General features: G+C 39.5%; 1 protein-coding gene across 1 annotated transcript in view; it reads right to left on the bottom strand.

The window, feature by feature from the left end:
* Positions 1 to 2027: 2027 nt before the first annotated feature.
* The window catches only part of NECTIN3 (nectin cell adhesion molecule 3), a 119368-nt gene continuing 100054 nt past the window's right edge, over positions 2028 to 21341 (bottom strand). Inside the window, exons 8-9 of the mRNA XM_032478812.1 lie at positions 10807 to 10869; positions 2028 to 9995 (exon numbers count right to left, since the gene is read on the bottom strand). Coding sequence (XP_032334703.1) covers positions 9816 to 9995; positions 10807 to 10869 — 243 coding nt within the window. The 3' untranslated portion in view covers positions 2028 to 9815. The remainder of the gene's footprint in view (positions 9996 to 10806; positions 10870 to 21341) is intronic.

Raw genomic sequence — 21341 nt, 5'->3', positions numbered from 1 at the left:
CACACCTACTAGGATAGCTGTAACCAAAAAGACAGATAATAACAAGTGTTGGTGAGGATGTGGAGAAACTGGAACCCTCATACACTGTTGGTGGGAATGTAAAATGATGCAGCAGCTTTGGAAAACAGTTTGGCAGTTCCTCAAAGGGTTAGGGCATAGTGTTTCCATCTGATCCCGCAATTCCACTCCTAGGTATATATGGAAGAATATAAACACATATATTCACACAAAGACTTGACCACAAATAATTCATAATTATTTCCCAAAAGTGGAAACAACCCAAATGTCCATTAACTGATGAATGGATAACATGTGGCATATCCATACAACGGAATATTATTTGGCAATGAAAAGAAATGAATGATAGATGCTACAGCATGGTTGAACTTTGAAAACATTATGCTAAGTGAAAGAAGCCTACATGTTATATGATTCCATTTATATATAACGTCCAGAAGGGGAAAAGGCACAGAGACAGAACGGAGACTGGTGTTGCCAGGGACTGAGAAGAGGTAGGGGGAGGGGAGGCAGGGTGCAGATGGGAGTGGGTTTCTTTCTGCAGTGATGAAAATATTCTAAAACTGATTTTGGTGATGATTACACAACTCTGTGTATATTCTAAAAAGCACTAACGTTTACACGTTAAGAGGATATTATGGTATCTCAATACAATTTTGGGGTGTTTTTGTTTTAAAGTGGCTCCCTGATTTTGAGATTTCACATACCAGTAAAGCATCCATCCCTGAAATAAGATACAGGGATCCACTACAGATGCCAACTTTTGATACTTGCCCCACCACCAAGGTAAGGAAACTCTAAGATCCTTAATTTTGTATTGGTATTTCTGGGAAAAGATTTTGTTGGGAGGAGATTGAAACTATTGGCTATGAGGTAAAAAGACTTATCTGAAGAGTTCTTACATTTTTCTCCATTTCCAATTTGCATTACACTATAATATTATGCCCTTTTGGTAACTGAATGATATATTATTAAAGTAGAATTTAGTGCATTTGTGATCTTGAGCAGGTTAATGAATTATATAATGAGTATTATAAATTCAACTTTGTCTTCAAAGAACATTTAGAAAATATTTAGACTGAACTGTGGCCATCCATTCTTAGGGTGGGTTTTATAATACTTAACTAGTGTGTGGTTCTTATTCTGAATGTGATACTTGTTCTGAAATTTAAATAATAAAAATGTTTTATACATTTAAAAAATTTCCAATACGGCTTGAAATTTAAAAGTACTTCTGTTACTATTTTTAAAATCACTTTTTACAAAGGACTCCAGTATAGAAACTTACACTTTCTATAAAAGGTGTTCTTTAAATCTTGAATTTTATAGTCATATAATTAAGTTATTAATTTTTATATGTATTTTAATATTTGATTTACTGACAACAATGAAAATGAAAACCTTTAGTTGATAAAAACTTTATTCAAAACTTGTCAAGAATCATATAGTTCAAAACTACAAAAATAAAAGACAATTTCTGATGACTTAAAAATAAAGAGTATCTAAAAACAACCACATTGACATCTACTATTTATAACACAATTTCAGAATCAAAGCTAATCTTCATATTTCTCTATCTTGCTACATTTGAGCTAGAACCCTCCTCCTCCTTACCCCACTACATTGTTATGTAACCCTTTCAGTTTTAACACTTAAAACACAACTTGGCTATTTTCTGAAAAGCAGGAATATATGCTACTGATCACCTCTTATACAGAAAAATAAAAATAGGTCAAATGACTAGAAACTAATTTTCACTTAAAAAAAGAACAAGTTAGTAAAATGTTTCTTTTGAAAACAACTGGTGGATAAGCATTCTGAATTGAGCTATACAAGAACACATTTCTACTTGAGGATTCTTCAGATTATTTCCTATGCATTTATATAGTACAGGACATTCGCAAAATGCTTTTCACCACTCATTGGTCAGGACTCACGACACCCAGGTGCTGTGAAATAGCAGAATTAACCTCAGTTTACACAGGGAGAACCAAGGCACACGGTGAGAGCTTGCCAGGGCCAAAGTGAGACCTCATTTGGCTTCTGACTTCTTATGTCCAGAGCCAGAAGCTTCTTTTTGGAAGACATGAATTTGTTCAATGATGGAAGTCAGAGCACGCGGGATTTGTCGTGGGAGAATCAATTCTGGCTCTATAGGGAAAAAGTTCAGAGCGTGGATAAGGTAGACAGTACAATTTTAGTATTAAAAGGGTTAATGAGAAAAAAGCTAAAACCAAAGTAAAGACTCTATTCTGATAGAGATCACATTTCAGAAATAAAAATAGCAAAATAGGAATAGGAAAAAATAATAGCTATAGAGTTTCTCATTTCTAAGCCAAGGGGCTTTTATAAAATCACTTTAAAAGTAGGACCTCTCTTGAAGACAACCCTTAAACGTCTTATTTTCCCTCTCCATAGAACCCCTGTGAGGTGGAAAGTACCAGCTTACAGGGGGGAACCCGAGAAGTAAGGAAGTGAAGAGGTTAAGACCACATGGAGAGTGAACAGGCTGGAGCAGATGTTACGCCTTAAAGCACTGGCTTAGAAATAGAAACAGAAGGGAGAGGATAAACAGGAACTTTTCTGGATGGACAAGTGGAATAATCCTCAGATCCAGTAGCAACACCAGCTACTTAACATTTTTTCACAAAGGACTTGGAATTTCAAGTACACAGTGAAACCTAAGATGACAAATGCTCTTCTGGGTATTGAAATGCTCGTTTGAAGGGAATATAGCAACAAGTTCTCATAAGACCATGTGAAAAAACAGAGGCATTACAGCCACAGTGTGGGCAAGTGCAAACTAACGCATTTAGGACAAAACACTGCTGTCTGTAGTTAAATATGATAATGCCGAGCCTTCAGCATGGCTTGTGAGAAGAATTTAACTTAGCCTGATCAATGTGTTAGGGTGGATTAAAAAAAAAAAAGCTGGTCATTTTTGGCAAGAATAATGAAAACCAAAACAATGGTGCCCATGCGTTTGGGAAATCATGTGGAACTTTGGGCTTTATAGACCCACTGTGAGTTATTAAGGGACATTATAAATGTTTGAAGTACATTCCTAACCTCTGCAGGAGACACATAAAACACTCCTTCATGGCTGTCAGACATATTTGTAACAGGATAGGCCACAGTTCTAAGCCAGCGTAGCAAATCTGATGTTCTGGATTCCCAGGGGTGCTTTCCCTCCAGGTCTCCTCTAATCGACTTTCACAGCTCGGTCCCATGCCATGATAATAAACACAACTGGTTTAGGCCATGATACCGAGGGTCCTAGTGAGCCGCAGGAAACCTGATCATAAGAACTTTAAATGGTAAAGCTAGGAAAAATCTCATGAAGGGGACTGTTCAGTCTCCCACCTCCAGATGGGGTAAAAATTTTCAATTCCATTAGTCTATCTCCTTGGGTCCAAATGACATGCTCCCTGTGTAAATCTTGTGCAAGGGGCAACTGTAAACAACACAGTTCTAGGATGGGGGCACTTTAGAGGACACGGTGCTGCCTTCTGAAAACAGTAGGTGGATTAGTATTCTGAACTGAGCTACACAAGAGCACATTTCTACCCGAGGACCCTCCAGATTATTCACCGTGCATTTATATAGTACAGGACATTTGCAAAATGCTTCTCACCACTTATTGGTCAGAAAGAGTCACAGAGATGTTGCTGTTTTCCATAAATACTCACAACACCTTTTCCGCCTCAAACTCAGGCATTTATCCCTACACCTCAAGCTAAAGGTAACAGACATTGGATGTAACTAGAACTTTTTGGTTTCGGGAGGTATGCAATTTGATATATATCATGGCCTTAGCCCCCAAACACTGATTAGAATATTCTGGGGAATGGATCAGTGGAAGGCATTTATTCCCAACCAATGGAATGGAGAATCCTTTTATTTGCCAATGGTGGTTTCCCTTCTCCCTGAGATATACAAGGAACTTCTACATCATGCTCTCAATTGATAACGTTTGATAAAAAGATGTTTAGTGTCATCCGAATTTTTGACATTCTCTTTTATTCTAGTCTACTTGGCTGCAAACTTCCACAATCAAACTGAAAGGTGAATAGATAATAACTAACCTAATAATGGAAATACATTAGAAATAAACCTAATATTTTACATATTTCAGCTGTTAAGGTAAATATGGCTTCTGTTCCCACCACTAACCTTTTTGCAGAGATAATGCTAAAGCAAATATAATAAAATGGGTCTGAAATAGCGGAACGTTTGTAGATGTGAGCGTTCTCCTGTATGTGTGAATTGCAAAAAATTTTTTTTCAACTGTGAATTTTAAGTAGGCTTCTCTCTCCTCTGTCTGTCTGTCTTTCTCTATCACACAAACACACCTCCACCCGTAAGAAGGGAAAGGCTGCCACTAAGGAGAAATGTCAGTGAGACTATTCAGCAGGTGGCTGACATCAGAGCGGTGAACAGACCGTACCCCAGTGCGAGGGTGTGATAACACAAGGAATCCTTAACACATTTTGTTACATGGAGCGTAATTTCAATTATTTTGGCATATGTTAGTTGGTCTTAATATACACCCTAGGAGTGTTTAGTTAACACGTGAAGTTTCCTCTTTGGGACTACACCTTCCACAGTTTGTTAGTATCTGAAAAACTCACTTCAGAGTCACTTCAGATGCTATCACCACAAGAGCTCAGCACCAGAGACTTCGTTAATAAGTGATTAGTTTTGAATCAGTCAAATTAGTGGTGTTAAAGGTATGTGCATTGGCCCCGGTACTGTAGGGCACTCCATCCCTTCCAGGAACAGGGCATACAGCTCTAGTAAGCCCACTAGCCCCATGATGCCTAGATTATTAACCTGTCCTGTGTCTAGAAGTTAAATGGAATCAGGCTGTCTGGCACTGAATCTGCTGGAATATGACTGGATTCACGTCTAATAACCCTTTTGCATAAGATACCGTTGGCTTCTCTAAAAGAATAGACTGAGGACTTCTTCAATCTTATATGACAGACTATTATTACAGAATGCCCGTTCTGGTACCCGCTTGTTTATATACACGAATGACGCAGCAATTGGCTTAAAATCTGATTTCAGTGTAATACACCACCTGGTGAGACTGCGGGGAGGAGGCCTACGGCTCTCGCCCACTCTTACCTAGTAACTGTAAGTGACCAGACTGGCCAAGTCCAGCTTACAACAGTTTTCTTTAATGGAGGAAACACAGAAAACTTTTAGGGGCAATATGATTAATTCAGGTGTAGTTCACAGTTGAGTAGGCTTGCAGACAGCAGTTTCTAGTTTAATGGAAGAACTGGAAGTCCGTGGTCCTCCTAGAAAGTCTGCAAATGGCCCAAGGGCCTTGTCAGGTGAGCATGGGAACAACAGAAGCACAAGGAAGAAGCCTGGGTGGGGCCCTGACATTTCCGCTTCACGCCCTTCCTGCTCTTCTGGCTTCCTACCAAAGCCAGCTTGCTTTCCAGCTGTCCGCTGTAAGAGTGCTACCACGCCTGGGAGTTCAAGAAAGGTGAAACAAACTCAAAAAGGCAATGAGGACATCAAACTGCTAAATTGAGGAAGAGGTGTTAGTTTGTGCCCACTAAGGCTGAACCAACTGGGATGGAGCGGCTTTCATTATATGGTTGGTTATTTTTGCAGAAATGGTTAATCTAATAGATATGGGACTCTTTCTGAGTATTTTGAAAAGTTCAAAAAGTAAGTAAAGGTGAGCATATACAATTGCTTTCCTCTCAGTAAACATCTCTTATGGTTTTCTTCCATGTACCCCCTTAGACCTCTGCTTAAAAACGAAGTCAGGAAAGCCTCTTCCCGTACACCACTCCCCCAGAGCAGACTTGGAAGAAGTAACAGCAAACTGCTGAGTGGTATGATCTGGGGGTGTGCAGAGTAGGAGCCGTTCTGTTCCCACAGGGGCTCCTCGCAAGGGGACAAAACAGAAGTTTGGGTCTAATCAGTGAAATGATTCAGGTAAGGTGCTTGCCCTGGAATCCAGCGCATACTACACCCTCAGTAATGGTAGCTGTTCTCAGTAGTAACCGGTAAATCAAGAGCAACAACTGGTCAGCAGAGTTTAAAAGGCTAAAATCCAGATATGAAGCTCTCCATGTGACAGATGCTTGTTACAGTAAAAGAGATGTCTACCGCTTTCACTTGGCTGTACTCAAATCAGGTTGAACTCAAATTTTCATCTGGCACTTGGTTCTCCCTGAGGACACTATGGTACTCTAAATGCTGGCAAGGGTGCTGGGAGCTCAGGTTGAACACGCAGCAATGGTAGAGTCTTGGGCATCTTCATGTGAAGAGAACTTAACAATTTCCCATGCATCATTACTGTGTTTAACTCTTCCCCCATTTCTGAGAGGCTGACAGGGAAGGTATTATAATCTCTGCTTTAGGAACAGGGGCAACTGATGCCCTAGACAGATTAGAGGACTTGCCTAAGTTTCCATGGCTAGAAAGGGGTGAAGCTGGGACTAGAACCTGTTCTCTGATTTTTGGTATAATGATGTATCTTCTATGCCCCAGGAAACAAGAGGCTTGAAGAAAGGTTCTGTTGCAAATAAAGAATAGCAGTAGGAGACGAGTACACTGCAGGGAAAACTACACAATGAAAAACATAGTGAGCTTTAGACTGTTGTGAAAGAGGAACTAGGAAAGCATTCCCAAAAGATGGATGAAGAAACTGTACTATCTCTATGAGTAAACAAGGCCATAAAATTAATGAGGGGACCAGTTCATTTAGTTTACAGCACATTTCTTTAGTATTTACTAAGTGCATGTTACCGGGAAGCCTAGCACAGGTAAGAATTTTATAGTGCATGCCTCAAAGAGCATGGACTTCTCCAATTTTAGAACATATAAGAAAGCCCGGGATAGGGGGACCCTCACAGAAGAGGCAATAAATCACTGCCATTTAAGAATTAATCTAAATTCCTATCCCATTATGTCAGAGTAATCCTAAATGGTGCAGATGCTCTATTTCAGTGTGCTGTGCAAAGAACCTGGCGATCGGCTACTGCAGCTATAATGCACATTCCCGGAGCTTGGGCTGCCTACAAAACAGGCAGCCAAGGCCGGTGTTTAGGATGGGGTCTGCACACTTCCCCTTGAAACGCAAAGCTGCAACCATAAGTGGATAAGCACTCTGGGGATTTATTTCTGTTTCAGTGTGTTTTAGCAAACCAGTTATGGGGAGAGTATCTAGTATCAGCTGAGGCTTACATCCTTAAGCCTCACTCACTGACCTTTAAGAGTCTATTCCAAATTTAAATGGCCATCGTCAAGTAGTCTAGGCTCCAAATTTAGAGCTCATCAGGTTAATTTTGGATGGTATTTTTTGGTTGAGGGGGCTGGTTGATCAAACCCTTTTAAAGCTCCTTTCTATTCCACTCAGTATTTAGAGAGAACAGATGGGAGGCACCAGGATCACCAATTATATAGCTTCTGTGACCCAAGTAGAGGGGCCAACAGCTATAAAATCTACCAGTTTGTTCAAGAAATAGCATAGCTGACAGAAAGGCAAAGAGGATATTGAACTGGCTGGCTTTTGAGAGAGGTGTCTATATCCTGAGATTTCTTTTCTAGAACTACACTGAGAATGTGAAAAAAAAAATGCAATAGTGGGTTCTTGGTAGGGAGGGTGAAAGACAGGTCAAAGGGCTCTGAAATTCAGTTCTTCCAAATCTCTTTCCCTAGTGCAAATGATCTCTATCTCCCCTAGGTCCAGGGTACACTTTTCTGACACTAATTCAACAACCTGCTTCCCAGCAGGACCCTAGAAACCATCATCAAGGTGTAAGACATTTTTAAAGCTCACTAAAGGAGGCAATGCACCACAGTATCTCCTCCTCTGTAACAGCCAGTATTTATAAAACACCTCCTTATCAAGGAGAGCTCCGACTGGAGTTATCTTTCTATTGGAAAACAATTGCAAGAATCTCTGCACCTTCAGTTACGTTAACTCACTGATGGGATTATAAGTAATAAAGTCAGATGTCCTCTTTCTGTGTTAGCTTGCTAGCAAGGGCAGTAAACTAACTCTGAGGTAGCACAGTGATACAGCAATGATGGTGCCTGGAATTTACCCTTTGATGCCATATAACCATCATCTTTTACAGAACTGTTGGCCACCCAGGTAATTGAAGGGGGGTGGAATTACCACTGCAGAACAACCTGGATAGTTTGTCTGACAAAGCATGGCACCTAAAAAAAAGGAAACAAACATACAAGCAAGAAATAGAGGCAGCACAACATGAATCAAAACATTTCTTTGGTATCCTATGAGAAATCTATGTTAATATTCTATCCCCTTGAAGCTTAAGCTGGAAATGTGTACTATTTTATTTTAGTGCTTTATGTCACTTTCCCCTAATATATGACAAGTCTGCAGTGTTTTTTACATCTGTGACAGACCTATAATCTCCCAGAGCACAGAGTAAAGCAATGCTTTCCTTAAGATGTGCGGGAGGGTGATTGACACCTGCACGTGTACCTGTGCTCGCTCCTCTGCTCTCACCACTATAATTGCTACCTTCAAGCTCAGCAAGGAAAAGTTGGCAAAGGGAAGTGAGAAAACTCCCGACAGATATTGGCAGGCACCAAGGTGTTGCAGGATACACTGGTAAGTCAGTCAATTGTATTATTTGCACTTTAGCATCTCTTCACTCTAATTGTTTACCAGGGAAAGTAGGGGGGGAGGGATCAAGGATCACATGATTAGCACATATGCCATATTAAGGTAGGGTTTTTTTTTTTTTTTTTTTTTTTTTTTTTTTTAGCTTTTCAGACTTTCTACTTGGCTTTAAGAGCATGAGTTATTTCATGGTGATTTTCCAGCAGGCTTTTTATCTGAGGTAGATAAAACATGGACAGCAAGTAGTCTGAAGAATGCAGAGGGTAGCTGAAACCTGGGTGGATAGGATTAGTTTGAAAGAAATTTCAGTAGTGAAAGCCGAGCCTGTCACATACAACACCACAGAAAAGAGGGAAAAGGCTCAAGGCTGTCCACCATTTAGACAGGGCTTTTAGAATTTAATAGGTGGGAACTAGGCTAGTCTGGCCTGTAAAGAGCAGAACTGTGGGAACAATGACCAAGTGAGAGAAGAACCTTGGTTTGTACACAGCTAATCAAGACCAGGCAGACAACAGCAAGAAATATGCATCCCTCGGGACGACAGTGATCACGAAGGAACACATATTACAATAGCCCAAGAGTCTAAAAGCAACCAACAGGCTTGAAGGTTTATACTGCATTTGGTTGTTATTTTGGGGATAAACGGCAAATTTTGCCTCTTTCTTCCAGCCTCTTGTTTGTAAGCAGGTATTGTAATTATATTAAGCATGCCAGGGAAAGCCAAATCCCAACTAAATAATCAGTGAGATGGATTTTGAGCTCCTTTTTCTGCCTGTTTGAGTTATAGATGAACAGGCTGGACTGCCTGAGACCCAGCAAGGTTAATATTCCCAGCTGGGGCCTTTCTGTCTGGAGAATCACGGCTGTCATCCCAGGCAGATGCTCTGCTTTTAAATGAACGTGCCATTGTAGGCCAAATGTTAGTAGTTAAACACCATCATCACAAAAACACACAAAGCTAGAGTCAAGTTCACAAACACAGCTGGTGGTTAAAAAATTCTTAATGGAGGGAAGGAATCCGCTGTTGGCTCCAAGCCATTTATCACCACTTCTGATACACTTAGACCAGGTCTGCTTTATATGAGAATAAAATCATACCTACTGGCCTCAGTTTCTCTCCCCAGTCTAAGAATAAACATTTGTTAGAACACCCATTGGAAAAAGAGGATAGTCACACGTAGTGTTCCCGCGGGTTGATATAGACCCTCTCCGGGTCATGGTTTGGATGATGCTTGCCAGGGCTCTGGTCTTGGTAGCACATCTGATCGTAGAGGGGGTACATCTGCTGAATCCCATCTGCCCCCGCTGGATTCTCATCTTCATAGTCAAATCTCCTGCTATTCAGTCCATTCTAAAAATTCAAACATTGCTTACATTAGCAGAGCAGCTATTTGCATTTTTCCTAGCTCTTGGGTAAAAACAGGCAGAAACAGAATACGTTACAGTCTGTGTCCCTGATTCGTTATTTCACACACTGTTGAATGGCAAGGTAAAGTTCAACAACTTACCATTTTCCAGTCATTTGTTGCTTACGATCCCTGAAAAAGAGTGGTGACATCTCCTAAATAAAAAATGGTGACTAATGGGGACTGTAGTCAGTTTCAAGTTTTGGAATTTGGAATTGGGATCAGTTAAGGTAAACTGAAGAAGAACAAGGTTGTGAACCTCAGGAGTCTCAGCAAGGCTCAAGCTTGGAGTCCATGCATGGGGTAATACAGAGTATTAAATCAAACAACCCAAACAAAACCAAAGGGAGCCACAGGATTCAGCACTGGAGAATTAGGGAGGAGACAGAGAGAAATGATCTGGTATTTGACCATATGTCCAATGCGGGTGAAAATAAGAAATGCTGTCAAAAATAGCCTCCTGTCTTGACCTTTCTTCCTTACTTGACTTTGGGTCCCAGGTGACAGCATAAAATGAACCTCCCCACCCCAATGCCCTATGGTGTCTCTGACCCTCTGTCAGATTATTGGTTTTATAAACTTGATTACTTCTAAGAGGAATAAGCAAGCTCAAGGACTTTACAAAATCACACTACAGATGCTCAGATAGTAGAGGTGAGTAAAATGAAATTTCATGGAAATAAAATGGTATTTGAATAAACATGGTGGCCACCGGCTGGGCGTGGGCAGATTCCACCCGAGGTCTGTGTTACTTACAGAGTGCTGGAGACTGCCAACCTCTCTTTCTTTGAACTGAGTCTGCAGAGGCAAGTGTTCAGTCTGGAGGGAGAAGACAGAAAAAGACTTGTACTTTAAAGCACCAAGCACATGATAAAACAGATCAATCAGGACCACTAAGACTCCTATTTTTAAAAGAGCCAATCAAATCTTGTTAAATGTCTGCCAACTAAGCAAAATGCTCCACATGAGGATGGGAAAAGCAACTAAATTTCTTGAGAGTGTGCCTCCCTTCTGGCTCCAGACTTCTTGTAGAAGGAAGAAAATACACAGAACATCTGCTCCAGGCACTCTCGTGCAAACTGGATTACATCTTACTTGAGGGAGCACTCCACACAGAAAGTGGTTTGGGGTGGTAATGAAAAGTTATCTTTTGTTTTTACCTACGGATGTATACGTGGTCCGCTTTCTCTTCCTGCTGCCACCCCCTCTCCCCCGACCCCATACAGATCATAAAGGGGACTTATCGTTTTCAGACCTCACCCCTAAGAAGAATCTCTCTCAGCTTCCCTTTGGCTTATAAACACATACTTACCCTTCAGCCTCAAGTTCAAATATCATCTCTTTCAGGAAGCATAGCACAAAACCCTCGGGCAGAGAGAGCCGTTCCCCTTTCTGTGCTTTCACAGTTTGTATTACCACGATTATTTGTTTATTTGCTTCTCTCCTCTAGATTGAGGGTACTGGTTGGAGTATTTTACAAACATTATCTCATTTAACCTTTATAATAATTCTGTTAAACCAATGTCTTTATTTTACAGCTGACTAAAACTGAGGCTCAGAGTGGTTAATTAAAATGTCTCCAGTCACACAGCTGGTAAGTGGTAGATGCTTTGTCTGATTCCTAACCCTATATATTTATACCCTCTGCTTCTACTCAGTGCCTGGAAAAATAGATGTTCAATAAATATAAAGGAATGTCTGAAAGTCCCAGCATGTAGGCATATCTATCAACATGTTCTCCCCTTCGCTGTCTTTGCTTCTGCTGTCCTTTTGGTCTGGAAGCTGTGCCACTTAGCCTCTGGCACTTGAAATACTACCCATCTTGGCCTGACTAAAGTCTTTTTTTCCCCCTCCAAGGCTTTTCCACACTATCCATCAAAGTTAATTTCCTCCTACTTTTCCCATTGTTCTTGTTTATATGTCCATTATGGCACACATCATGGCCTGTCTGTTTTATAGTCCCCAGTGTCTGTATCTTTCAACCCCAGTAAACAATGACTCCTTCTTAGCCATCCTCCTCCATCCTCACAGCCTAGTTCCACAATAGTAAGAAGTCATTAGTTAATAACTTTACTGAAATCTCAACTATCAATTCTTATCTCATGTCATATGTCATGTTATCCAAATTACAAGTTACCTGTGGCAAATTCGTTCCCCTGTCATATTCTGCATGATTCTAGGGTGCTCCCACATGCCCAGTTGATGCAGACAGTACACACTGGTCAAAGTCCAAAGCGGGGCCTGATTCATGGACGAGTGACCAGTCACACTGTGCCTTATGCTTAGAAGGTTCCCACTTTGGGGATCAATGTTCCGTGGTTGCCATCTTAGATTTCTTAATCATTTTATTGTGAATTTGTGTTTTGTAAGTGGGCTAATGGGACAATGAGGCGTGTTTCAGGGACTTGGAGCCTCAGCCCAAGGGTGTCCTATCTCTTGCTGCTTATCTTTGATATGATTCTTGGCTGCCACTCCCCGACCTGGTGTCCCAAGCACCCCTGCCCCTCTCCCTGCCCCTGTCCAGTGACTGCTGCTGCCTTCTGCTGTGGCAGGGGCCTGAGCGCTGGTACAGGGAAGTTTGGGGTCAGGAGTGCATGCCCTCTGCATCATGGACCTGGCAGGTGGCTGGAGGACACATCTCATTCACACTCATCTAGGAACCTGGTATCACCATCTTAATATTTAAAATTTTTAAACAAGCCCTGCATTTTCACTTTGCGCTGTGCCTCCCAAATGATGTAGTTGATCCTGGTCCAATGAAAACAGACTTAAAAAAAAAAAACTACCTAAAATTAAAATTAGCATTCTCTTTAGTTTCTTTGCTATTTTAGATGAGTCATGGCTTTATGAGTAATAGTAGCATGGCTACCCTTTTCTCATGGCCTGAGATATCCAATCAGCCACAAGTGAGTGGTACACTTGAAAATATGGGACAAGAAAAGAGAGTTCCTAGGACTGAATAGGAAGAAATGGTACCTGGACACTAGGAATCATCTTCACTTGCACTGACTGGACAATAAGCAAATGCTAGGTCCTTTTCTCTATCCAATATTGTAACCCTTCATCAGCTACACCTCACATGGGCCCATGAATTTGTAATACAATGTTTTATCACATTCTTTATGTAGACAGACTCCACACATCCTAGGGATGACCCTGCGTTAGGGACCAGGGGCTATGGAAAAGCACACTGTGCTTGCTTCTGCATTGTGTGGACATCCAGCTTCTGCAGGATACATGAGGAACTTAATTTAATCTAATGGCGGTTGGGTACGCGTGCTGTCTTTCTGCTAGTCTGTAAACTACCTGAAACGTTGCATATTCTGACTTTTTTAAGAAGTTAATCACCACAGTGTACAGAAAAGTGTCTTGCATGATACCTCACGTATGTGTGGTGCTTAATGTGTAAGTACTAATTAACCTCTAATACTTTAACTGACGGATACATGAAACACATTATCCTATTATTATTGCGTTTCTTCCTAGAAAGCCTTGGGCTACCCTAAGTTTCTAACACATATTTTGATTCCCCTGCTTACATGTACAATCTTGTAGCAATTTCTACTGAGCTACAGCCTATATTCACTTTCCTGATTTACTGAAGTCATGTAGACTTTCATTCCTGACTTTCAGGTGCTAATAAAACTAGTTCTTCAAGTTTTATTACATATTATCTTAATAAATATTTTTACTTTCTCTGACTTGACAAAGAAACCAAAACCTCAACTCTTTACTATGTGTTATATTTTATCCTGTTTCCATGTAGATATTTTTTAAATCCCATAAACAGAGCTTTTAGAGTTACTAAGGCTTATTTTCAGTGATGACAGAACAAAGATTTCAGGTTGCTATTGTCAAGAAGTCTACAATAACCCTGGATACCCCGCTTGCTCTGGCAGTGGAAAAACTTCAAACTAGAGTTCCATCTGGAACCATTATCCCCACTACCAAATTTGAGCCCCGCTGGCCTTCTACATTGTTTGATAATTTTAGTCTCAAAGTGCTCCGTACTTTCTTCCTCAGGACCATGTCTTCCTTGGGCCCAGAATCTTTCATTCAGATTTATAAACCTTAAAAATTGTTCTTTTTAAACACATTCTCCCACCTTTTCATGCTTTTCTCTAACATGCTTCCTCCAATTCCTAGCCCCAACTGATGTCTGCTTCTTCCAGAATGTCCTTAAGCCTGGAGGAAGAAGGACTCCTAACTACTGCAGATCACTCCCACACCTACAAGAACTTCTATAGTGTTCTCTCATCTCTCAGCTCTCTTCTTGTTTTTTTTTTCCCCATGGATTCCTTCCTCCTGGCAAACGTGTACAACCATCTGTCATCTTAAGAGATAAATGAAAAGATAATATCTATTAAAACTTCAATGTCTTAAATTCTAAAGGTCATTAGTCTGGAATCTGGCGTGATACAAGCACATAGTACATTTTCAATAAATTCTTTATAACAGATCATCCTTGATGCAGGAGTTTCTCAGCTACAATATCCAACTGCTTACTTGTGTTCTAGTGACCGTGTTCCCTAATCCACAGAGATGATTTCATGACACTAAAGGAATAACACATGAGGGAATGGCTACCACACATAATTCACAAAATATGGATTCCTCAAGGCATAAGGGATATCACATTCCTATCTATTAAGTATCTCTCTGAAATAATTTAGAAAACATTGCTAAAACTGTGAACCAAAAGTCGATTTTCTATTTTATTAATAGTTGTGAGAGCGGTCTTCCATGTTGTCTGAGCAACAACTATAAAGATTGTGTTTTAATCAAGCAAAATTTACAACAACATTAATTAGGCACTTGTTTAACGAGATACATAATTGTTACTGTTCTCCAGGATAATTACCCGAGCTATTCACATGAATGTCTCTTATTATTATAGGAGACCCTTGGCATTCACAGATTCAACATTGCTGGTTTTAACCATTCATGAGTGGATTTTAAAAGGTTATGAAAGGCTGTAATTTGTAATTTTGTTGAAACGCAAATTTGAATCAGGACTGAGGAGGTTTTTGTCATAGAATAGTCATTTAGCTAGTTAACAAGCTTAGCAACTAACTGCTCGATACCCATCTTCCAATGCATCTTGGTTATTCTCAACTCGTGTATGAGTTCTATAAAAACCAGAGGAATTTAAGATCGTAGGGTTTCTCAAAAGCCTGCAAAGTATCCTCTGTGAATATCAAAGGGATGCTCTATTGTTAATCAGTCTTTTCCTTTTCAATTTAGAAATGTTTCTTTATTAATTTTTAGTTAATTCTTTGGTTAATAGTATCTACAATCAATTATGATCAATGCTACTGTAGATTGTTACTACACATTATACAGATTAAATGCATAAAGTCTATCTGGGTTTTATTTCCAAAGACCTGAGCTTTTATTTGCTTACAAATCCTCTTTCCCAATTTCAGGGAAAGAATGGTACACTTTTATGTTCCATCCATGCACTCCATCCTACAAATCATTTCTTGTTAACACTCTGAGAAGGTGACTGGGAGGTTTCCCCCAGACCTCACATGGTGCCATCACACAGTACACGCTCAGTGAACACTTGCAGATGTAAGTCATCCACACACAGGGTCTGTTCTGACTCCCAGTCTCAGCCAGCAGTCCCCACAAAGGTCTTGGGTGCTAGAGTTATGTTGGGAAACTTGTGCCAACTAGACTAAAAACCTGAGGGTCTGAATTCCTAACTGGAAGGAACGAGGCAGAGTTAGGTCTGGATTAGTTCATGAGAAGAGAGTAAACATCATGAAAATAGGTTCTAGATCCTTAGTACGCAGAAATCTTACAAAGAAAGATGCAGGAGAGGGTCTAAGATTAAAGGAAGAGAAAAACGGGACAAAGAAGTTGGCTCAATAATGTCAACATGGTTAAAACAGACCTCATTAGGCTCTGTTTAGGCAAAAGAATAATTGTAACTTACAAGGACTGATGAAAGAGTCTTCCCTTACTAATAATTTTTAATAATTAATAATAATTTAATAATAACTAATAATAGCTAATTCTTTAATTTCTAGTTTCTACAATCAATTATGATCAATGCAGATTGCCACTACACATTACACAGATTAAATGCATAAAGTCTACCTGGGTTTTATTCCCAAAGACTTGAGCTTTTATTTGCTTACAAATCCTCTTTCCCAATTTCAGGGAAAGAATGGTACACTTCTAATGGTTCAGCCCAGGGCTGAGCATTAATGGTCATTTGCTGTAGGATAATACATTATAACATTAATTTAGAGGGCATTTTCCCTCTTGTTTTATTGTTTGTTTATACCCTTCAGTGATATGGTTAGTACCTTAAAATGCAATGTCCAATCTTCTAATTTATAATATTAAAGACAGCAATGAGGCAATTACAAGCAGAAGTAACCACAGGATGTCCTCCTGGCAAACTTCTCAAGTGTAGGCTTAAATCATGAGACTTATAAGATAAAAGAACATTAGATACTTTATCCAATGAGGTAGCACTGGGTTTTTCTCAAGTAGCCACAGAATTATAACAGCCTAGTTGAAAACGCTGTTTTATCCAAAAAGAAGACAGTGTTCTTATCCTTGGTAAACAAATTTCATTAATTCTACTGAGTATACATTCTAAATTTTAATTTTTCAAAGTAAAATTTGATATGGCACATTTTAAAGAAATTTCTTATCTTGGCTGTGGTCTCACTTAAACCTTACCTCAAAATACACATGAAAGTGATACTTCACCTAAATTGTAATATATGCAAAGTACCTAATTAAGGTAGACAGATGATAAAGCTCATAGAAAATTATTTGCAGGCAAAGGAGACACATACAATACTAAGATGTCCCCAATCATAAATCCTACCCATTTAAAGGATACAAATCAAATGATTTTGCATTCATATGTGCTATTTTCCATAACCAATAAATACCTGCACATTGTAACATCAGAATGCTATGTCATCCTTGTCACAATGGGCATCTTTCCTCTTCAGCTCCTTGCCCTGATGCTGCACCAGATGACCTATGCATACCACTTTATCTCCTAATTTGCCTACAAGGTAAACCTTCAATTCAGAGCTGTCAGTGTATTTTCATCCATGCACAAAAACACCCTTAAAGATGTTAATTGCCTGTTATGTATCAGGTACAGCATTGTACTCCAAGCTACTATGTGCAGAAATATTATCTTATACATGCTAACATAAGAACCAAATGCTAATTTCTCTCTAGAAACTATTAAAATAGACCTTCCCAAATATCATACTTAATCTAACATTTAAGTTCCGTAACTTCTGACACTGGAAAAAGATAATTCTGGTAAGAATTTCTTTGTGGTTAAGTAAGTCATGCTATTCTTAGCAAAAGATAAAAAATGTAAAAAGAGCCTCCTAAAATCTTTACCAGTAAACATATTTTAGATTGTGAAACAAAAGGCAATACACCAAATATAGAACACCACTATTCTTTTACTCCTACCGAATGATGAGATAATACAAGAATCATTTCCCTTACCAATAAACTGATTCTATTGAGCATGTAATTAAAAGGTAGAAAATGAAATATGAATAGGTCTTTATCTGTTTGCTTAATGATTACTATCCCATAAACCATCTAAAGGATCCTTAAATATATTTAATTAATAATTATATGTATTTTTTCCTTGGGGTCTTACATTTAATTGAAGCACATTTTTCATCACTTTCCTGAAAAGAAAAAAGAAATATATATATATAGGTAACATACACTATTTTTTCTTCTAAAGAAAAATAACCTAGTAACAGTAAAGAAGGTGAGATGGAAGAGAAATCGCCTGGCGTGGAAAGCTAATATTAACCCTCAGGGACAGCAATTTTGTAAACACAAAACCAAAGTAGGCAGTTCTGTTTGAATTAGAGAAGTAGCTGTAATCCCAACTTGGCATTTCCCTGAACACAGGCACTGATGCCTTGAGGGACCTGCACAAAAACACCTTGAGCTGGAATCTGCTCATGAGTTAAACACGACCAGAACATGTCAGTGACTGGAACAGAGCTTACAGCACCAGTGGTTCAAGGAGAAGAGTGAACCAGATGACACAAAAGGAGGGGAATCCTTCTGGTGGAGATAATGGTGCTTAGCTAGTTAAAGTCAAGGATCTTTTTAAGTCTTCAATCCACCCTACAGAGTCAGTATTGAGTGTTCAAGATAGGCTCTTACTAGATGCCATTCCTCTATCAGTAAGAAACACTACTTACTATAAAAGTAAATGATAGTTAACATAGCATTTTGTCCTCATGCACACATAATTTAAATGGCCAAACAGAGCTTGGGTAGTTTCTTTTAGCCCCTAGGACAGGCTAACAACTATGAATAACAGGTCATCTACGTAGTCTGGGATTTGTAAATGCCACGGCAACTGACATTCCTTCACTGGATGCTGAAAGGAGTCAGTCTGTTAGGATTTCTTCTATTTAAAACAAAGAACTAAATGTGAACTTTCGGGAAAACAATAGAGTAAACCAAATTAAAAAATACCAACTCAAAAGGCATTTTAAATAATTCAATATTAATGGTATTAAAGATGACATAAGTTATCTACTCCCTGTCCACGCTGGAATGGCTCTAGGCTGTGGGTGACCCTGGCTGGAATCGATCCTATCTCCAGAGGCCTCCTCAGGAGCCATGAGAAGGTGCAACTGAAGCAGCAGCAGCCCTTTCCTCAGTCCTATGCAGCCAGTCAGTTCAGACTCAGTGTGTATGAGAAGTGCCATCACGTCTGGGTTATGTGGCCTGAGATCGGATGGGAATTTTGGTCCTGCTGTCTATGGGAACTGAGCTTTATGGAGATGAGCTTCAGTCTTCTCTAAACAGGCCAGAAATTAATAGTCTGTCCTCTGAAATAACCTCATCATTAGTAATACTCTACCAATGGAAATGCCAAAGAACTATGGGTCCCCCTGCTCTCCAGGAATTTACAACCTTGTTTCATGTGTCTTGTATTCCAAATAGTTAAACACCAAAGCAAGGCAGTTTGAATATAAACCACTTAAAAGTAGAAAGCCTGTCCTACCTTATGCTTTTACTTTTTCTTTTCTACCACAGTACCCGGCACAAGGACTGTAGGTACATAACCACTACTGATGTGATCTGATTATAACGTCAAATCACTACAGGTCCACAATTTCTTACCTGAAAATTTTAGAAAGAGATGTATTTTGGAATTCAGAATTGTTCAGATTTTTGGAAAGGTGACATGTACTTATTTCATGTATTTATAAACATCTCCAGAAGGATCTCGTACAGAACCCCATAGTCAAGCATATAGATTTCTGCAGTGGAAAGATGACCATTCACAATAAGCGAAGAAAGTAATGACTATGTATAACTTCATGAGAGTCAGCAGTTCAGGTCAGGTTTTGGTGCAAAATGAGTTAAAAAGTAAGCTTTAGATGCTTAGAGATTTTTAGAAATGTAGATAACAGATTGTGGACCTATAATTCACATCACAAGAGTGATCAGAGTTTAGAGGCTAGCGCAATCAAGGTAAGCTGCGGAGAGGTGGGGGTTAAACAGTATTGGTGAGAACCCGGGCTTTACCGGTGGGGTGGGAAGAGTCACGTGACCACCCTAAGGAGATGGGGTAGGTATGGGGGAGTCTGAGCACAGAGCACCAGATGGAGAGTTCCTTCAGAGCCACCTGGACCCTAGGTTATGGGAGCAACACAGTGAAAGCAAGCCTGAGAAATATTAATCTGACCAATGATGATGATCGTAATGATGATGGTGAGTGTGGCAAGGTTTTTCAGAGCACAGGAGAATCCAGGATTTAACCAGCAGTAGCAGGGAGAAGAGAAGGGGAAGTAAGAGAAGGTGGAAAACACCAACAGACCTACAGGCTTAAATCAAGTCTGCAGATGCTGCAAGCATGTACAAAAAGAAATAATTAGAGGAAAAAGAATCAATGGAGGCCATATACTTCATTAAAGGTTATTGGGACAGAAGGTATATTTGTCCATGAAAAGGAAAACAGTATGAATAACAGCAGAGATTATTATTATAGATTGAGTTGAATCATCAGAAAAAGCACATTCCATCCAGGAAAACAGAACATAGATTTTTTCAAAGCACAATAAAGGAGAAAGGTATACCCACTCCATTGTAGGAGGGAGTATATTATAGAGGCCAGCTAAGGGGGAGAATTATAGTTCTTAAAGAGAGGACAAAGCCTGTAAAATCCCACAGTGGTGAATGAGCAGCTCATGTTACAACAGTGAAGCAAATGTGAAGTTGCGGTGGAGAGGAGAAGGAACAGGGCTGCTACGCCCCGAAAAAGGTGGGTTACACTTTATGGGCCCCCATAAAAGATTAAAGTGACTTGGAGTTGAATCAAAGAATTCTGACTGAAAGGATCATGCATGATTACAGGGGAAAGAGTCAGAAGAGGTGAAAGCTGTTGGCCTGAAAATGACAAGATGCAACAGAATGGGGAGGGGTTAAATGTTATCACATGGAGGGAAACACTGCTGCGCATGCGAAGATGAGGAGCAGCTGCAGGTTCAGAAATAGCCCTTCCTTGCTCACAGAGATGAAGCATGTTGTGTTAAAGAAGAGTGGCATGCACTTGGAAGAGGAGTCATGTTTTCCTAACAGACTCAGAACGGGTAACACATCAAAGAGAGTAAGCACCATCTGTGTATTCAAGGAAAAGGCATAATGTTTGCTTTTGATTGTAGCCTGTTTTTTTTTTTAATGTTGCATTTCTATGTAAGTTATTTGGAAGAGAAGGGGAAAGGAATATACTCAATATAAGTGGCTTCAAAAGCTGCAAAAATCTTCTATCACTTTTCCTCCAAAGAAGCTCAGAGTACTTTGCTAGAATCTCATTTTCAGTTCCAAAAGGATTTAGAGGATTTCACAGTAAGTCTAGATGCTCCACTGTGTTCACGGAACAAATGAGGTCTCCAACCAATGTGCATGGTGTGTGGCAGATCAAAGACAGACACCAACAGGAAAATTATATTTTCCTGATAACAATTTGTGGATGGAGAATTTTCAATAATTGATCCTAAAGACCCACTTTGATTTTCTCCTTCTAAAATCAGTTTTAAATACCATACCATCTTATATTTAGTATAGTTTGGAGAAATAAAATTTTTTAAAAAGTACATATGGAAATTCAAATTTCTTTTCTGTGAAACAGAATCCATGCTAACTTTAGACCCTTTAAATGTGTAGAAGTCGATGGAAAAAAATCTTTTTTTATTTTCATCCTTCCTCATCTAGACTTTGGCAAGTATCCAAAAGAAAAAGGAGGTGTAACAGCA

This window comes from Camelus ferus, chromosome 1 (assembly GCF_009834535.1).
Source record: "Camelus ferus isolate YT-003-E chromosome 1, BCGSAC_Cfer_1.0, whole genome shotgun sequence".
NCBI lineage: Eukaryota > Metazoa > Chordata > Mammalia > Artiodactyla > Camelidae > Camelus > Camelus ferus.
This window is presented reverse-complemented; position numbering and strand designations above follow the sequence as displayed.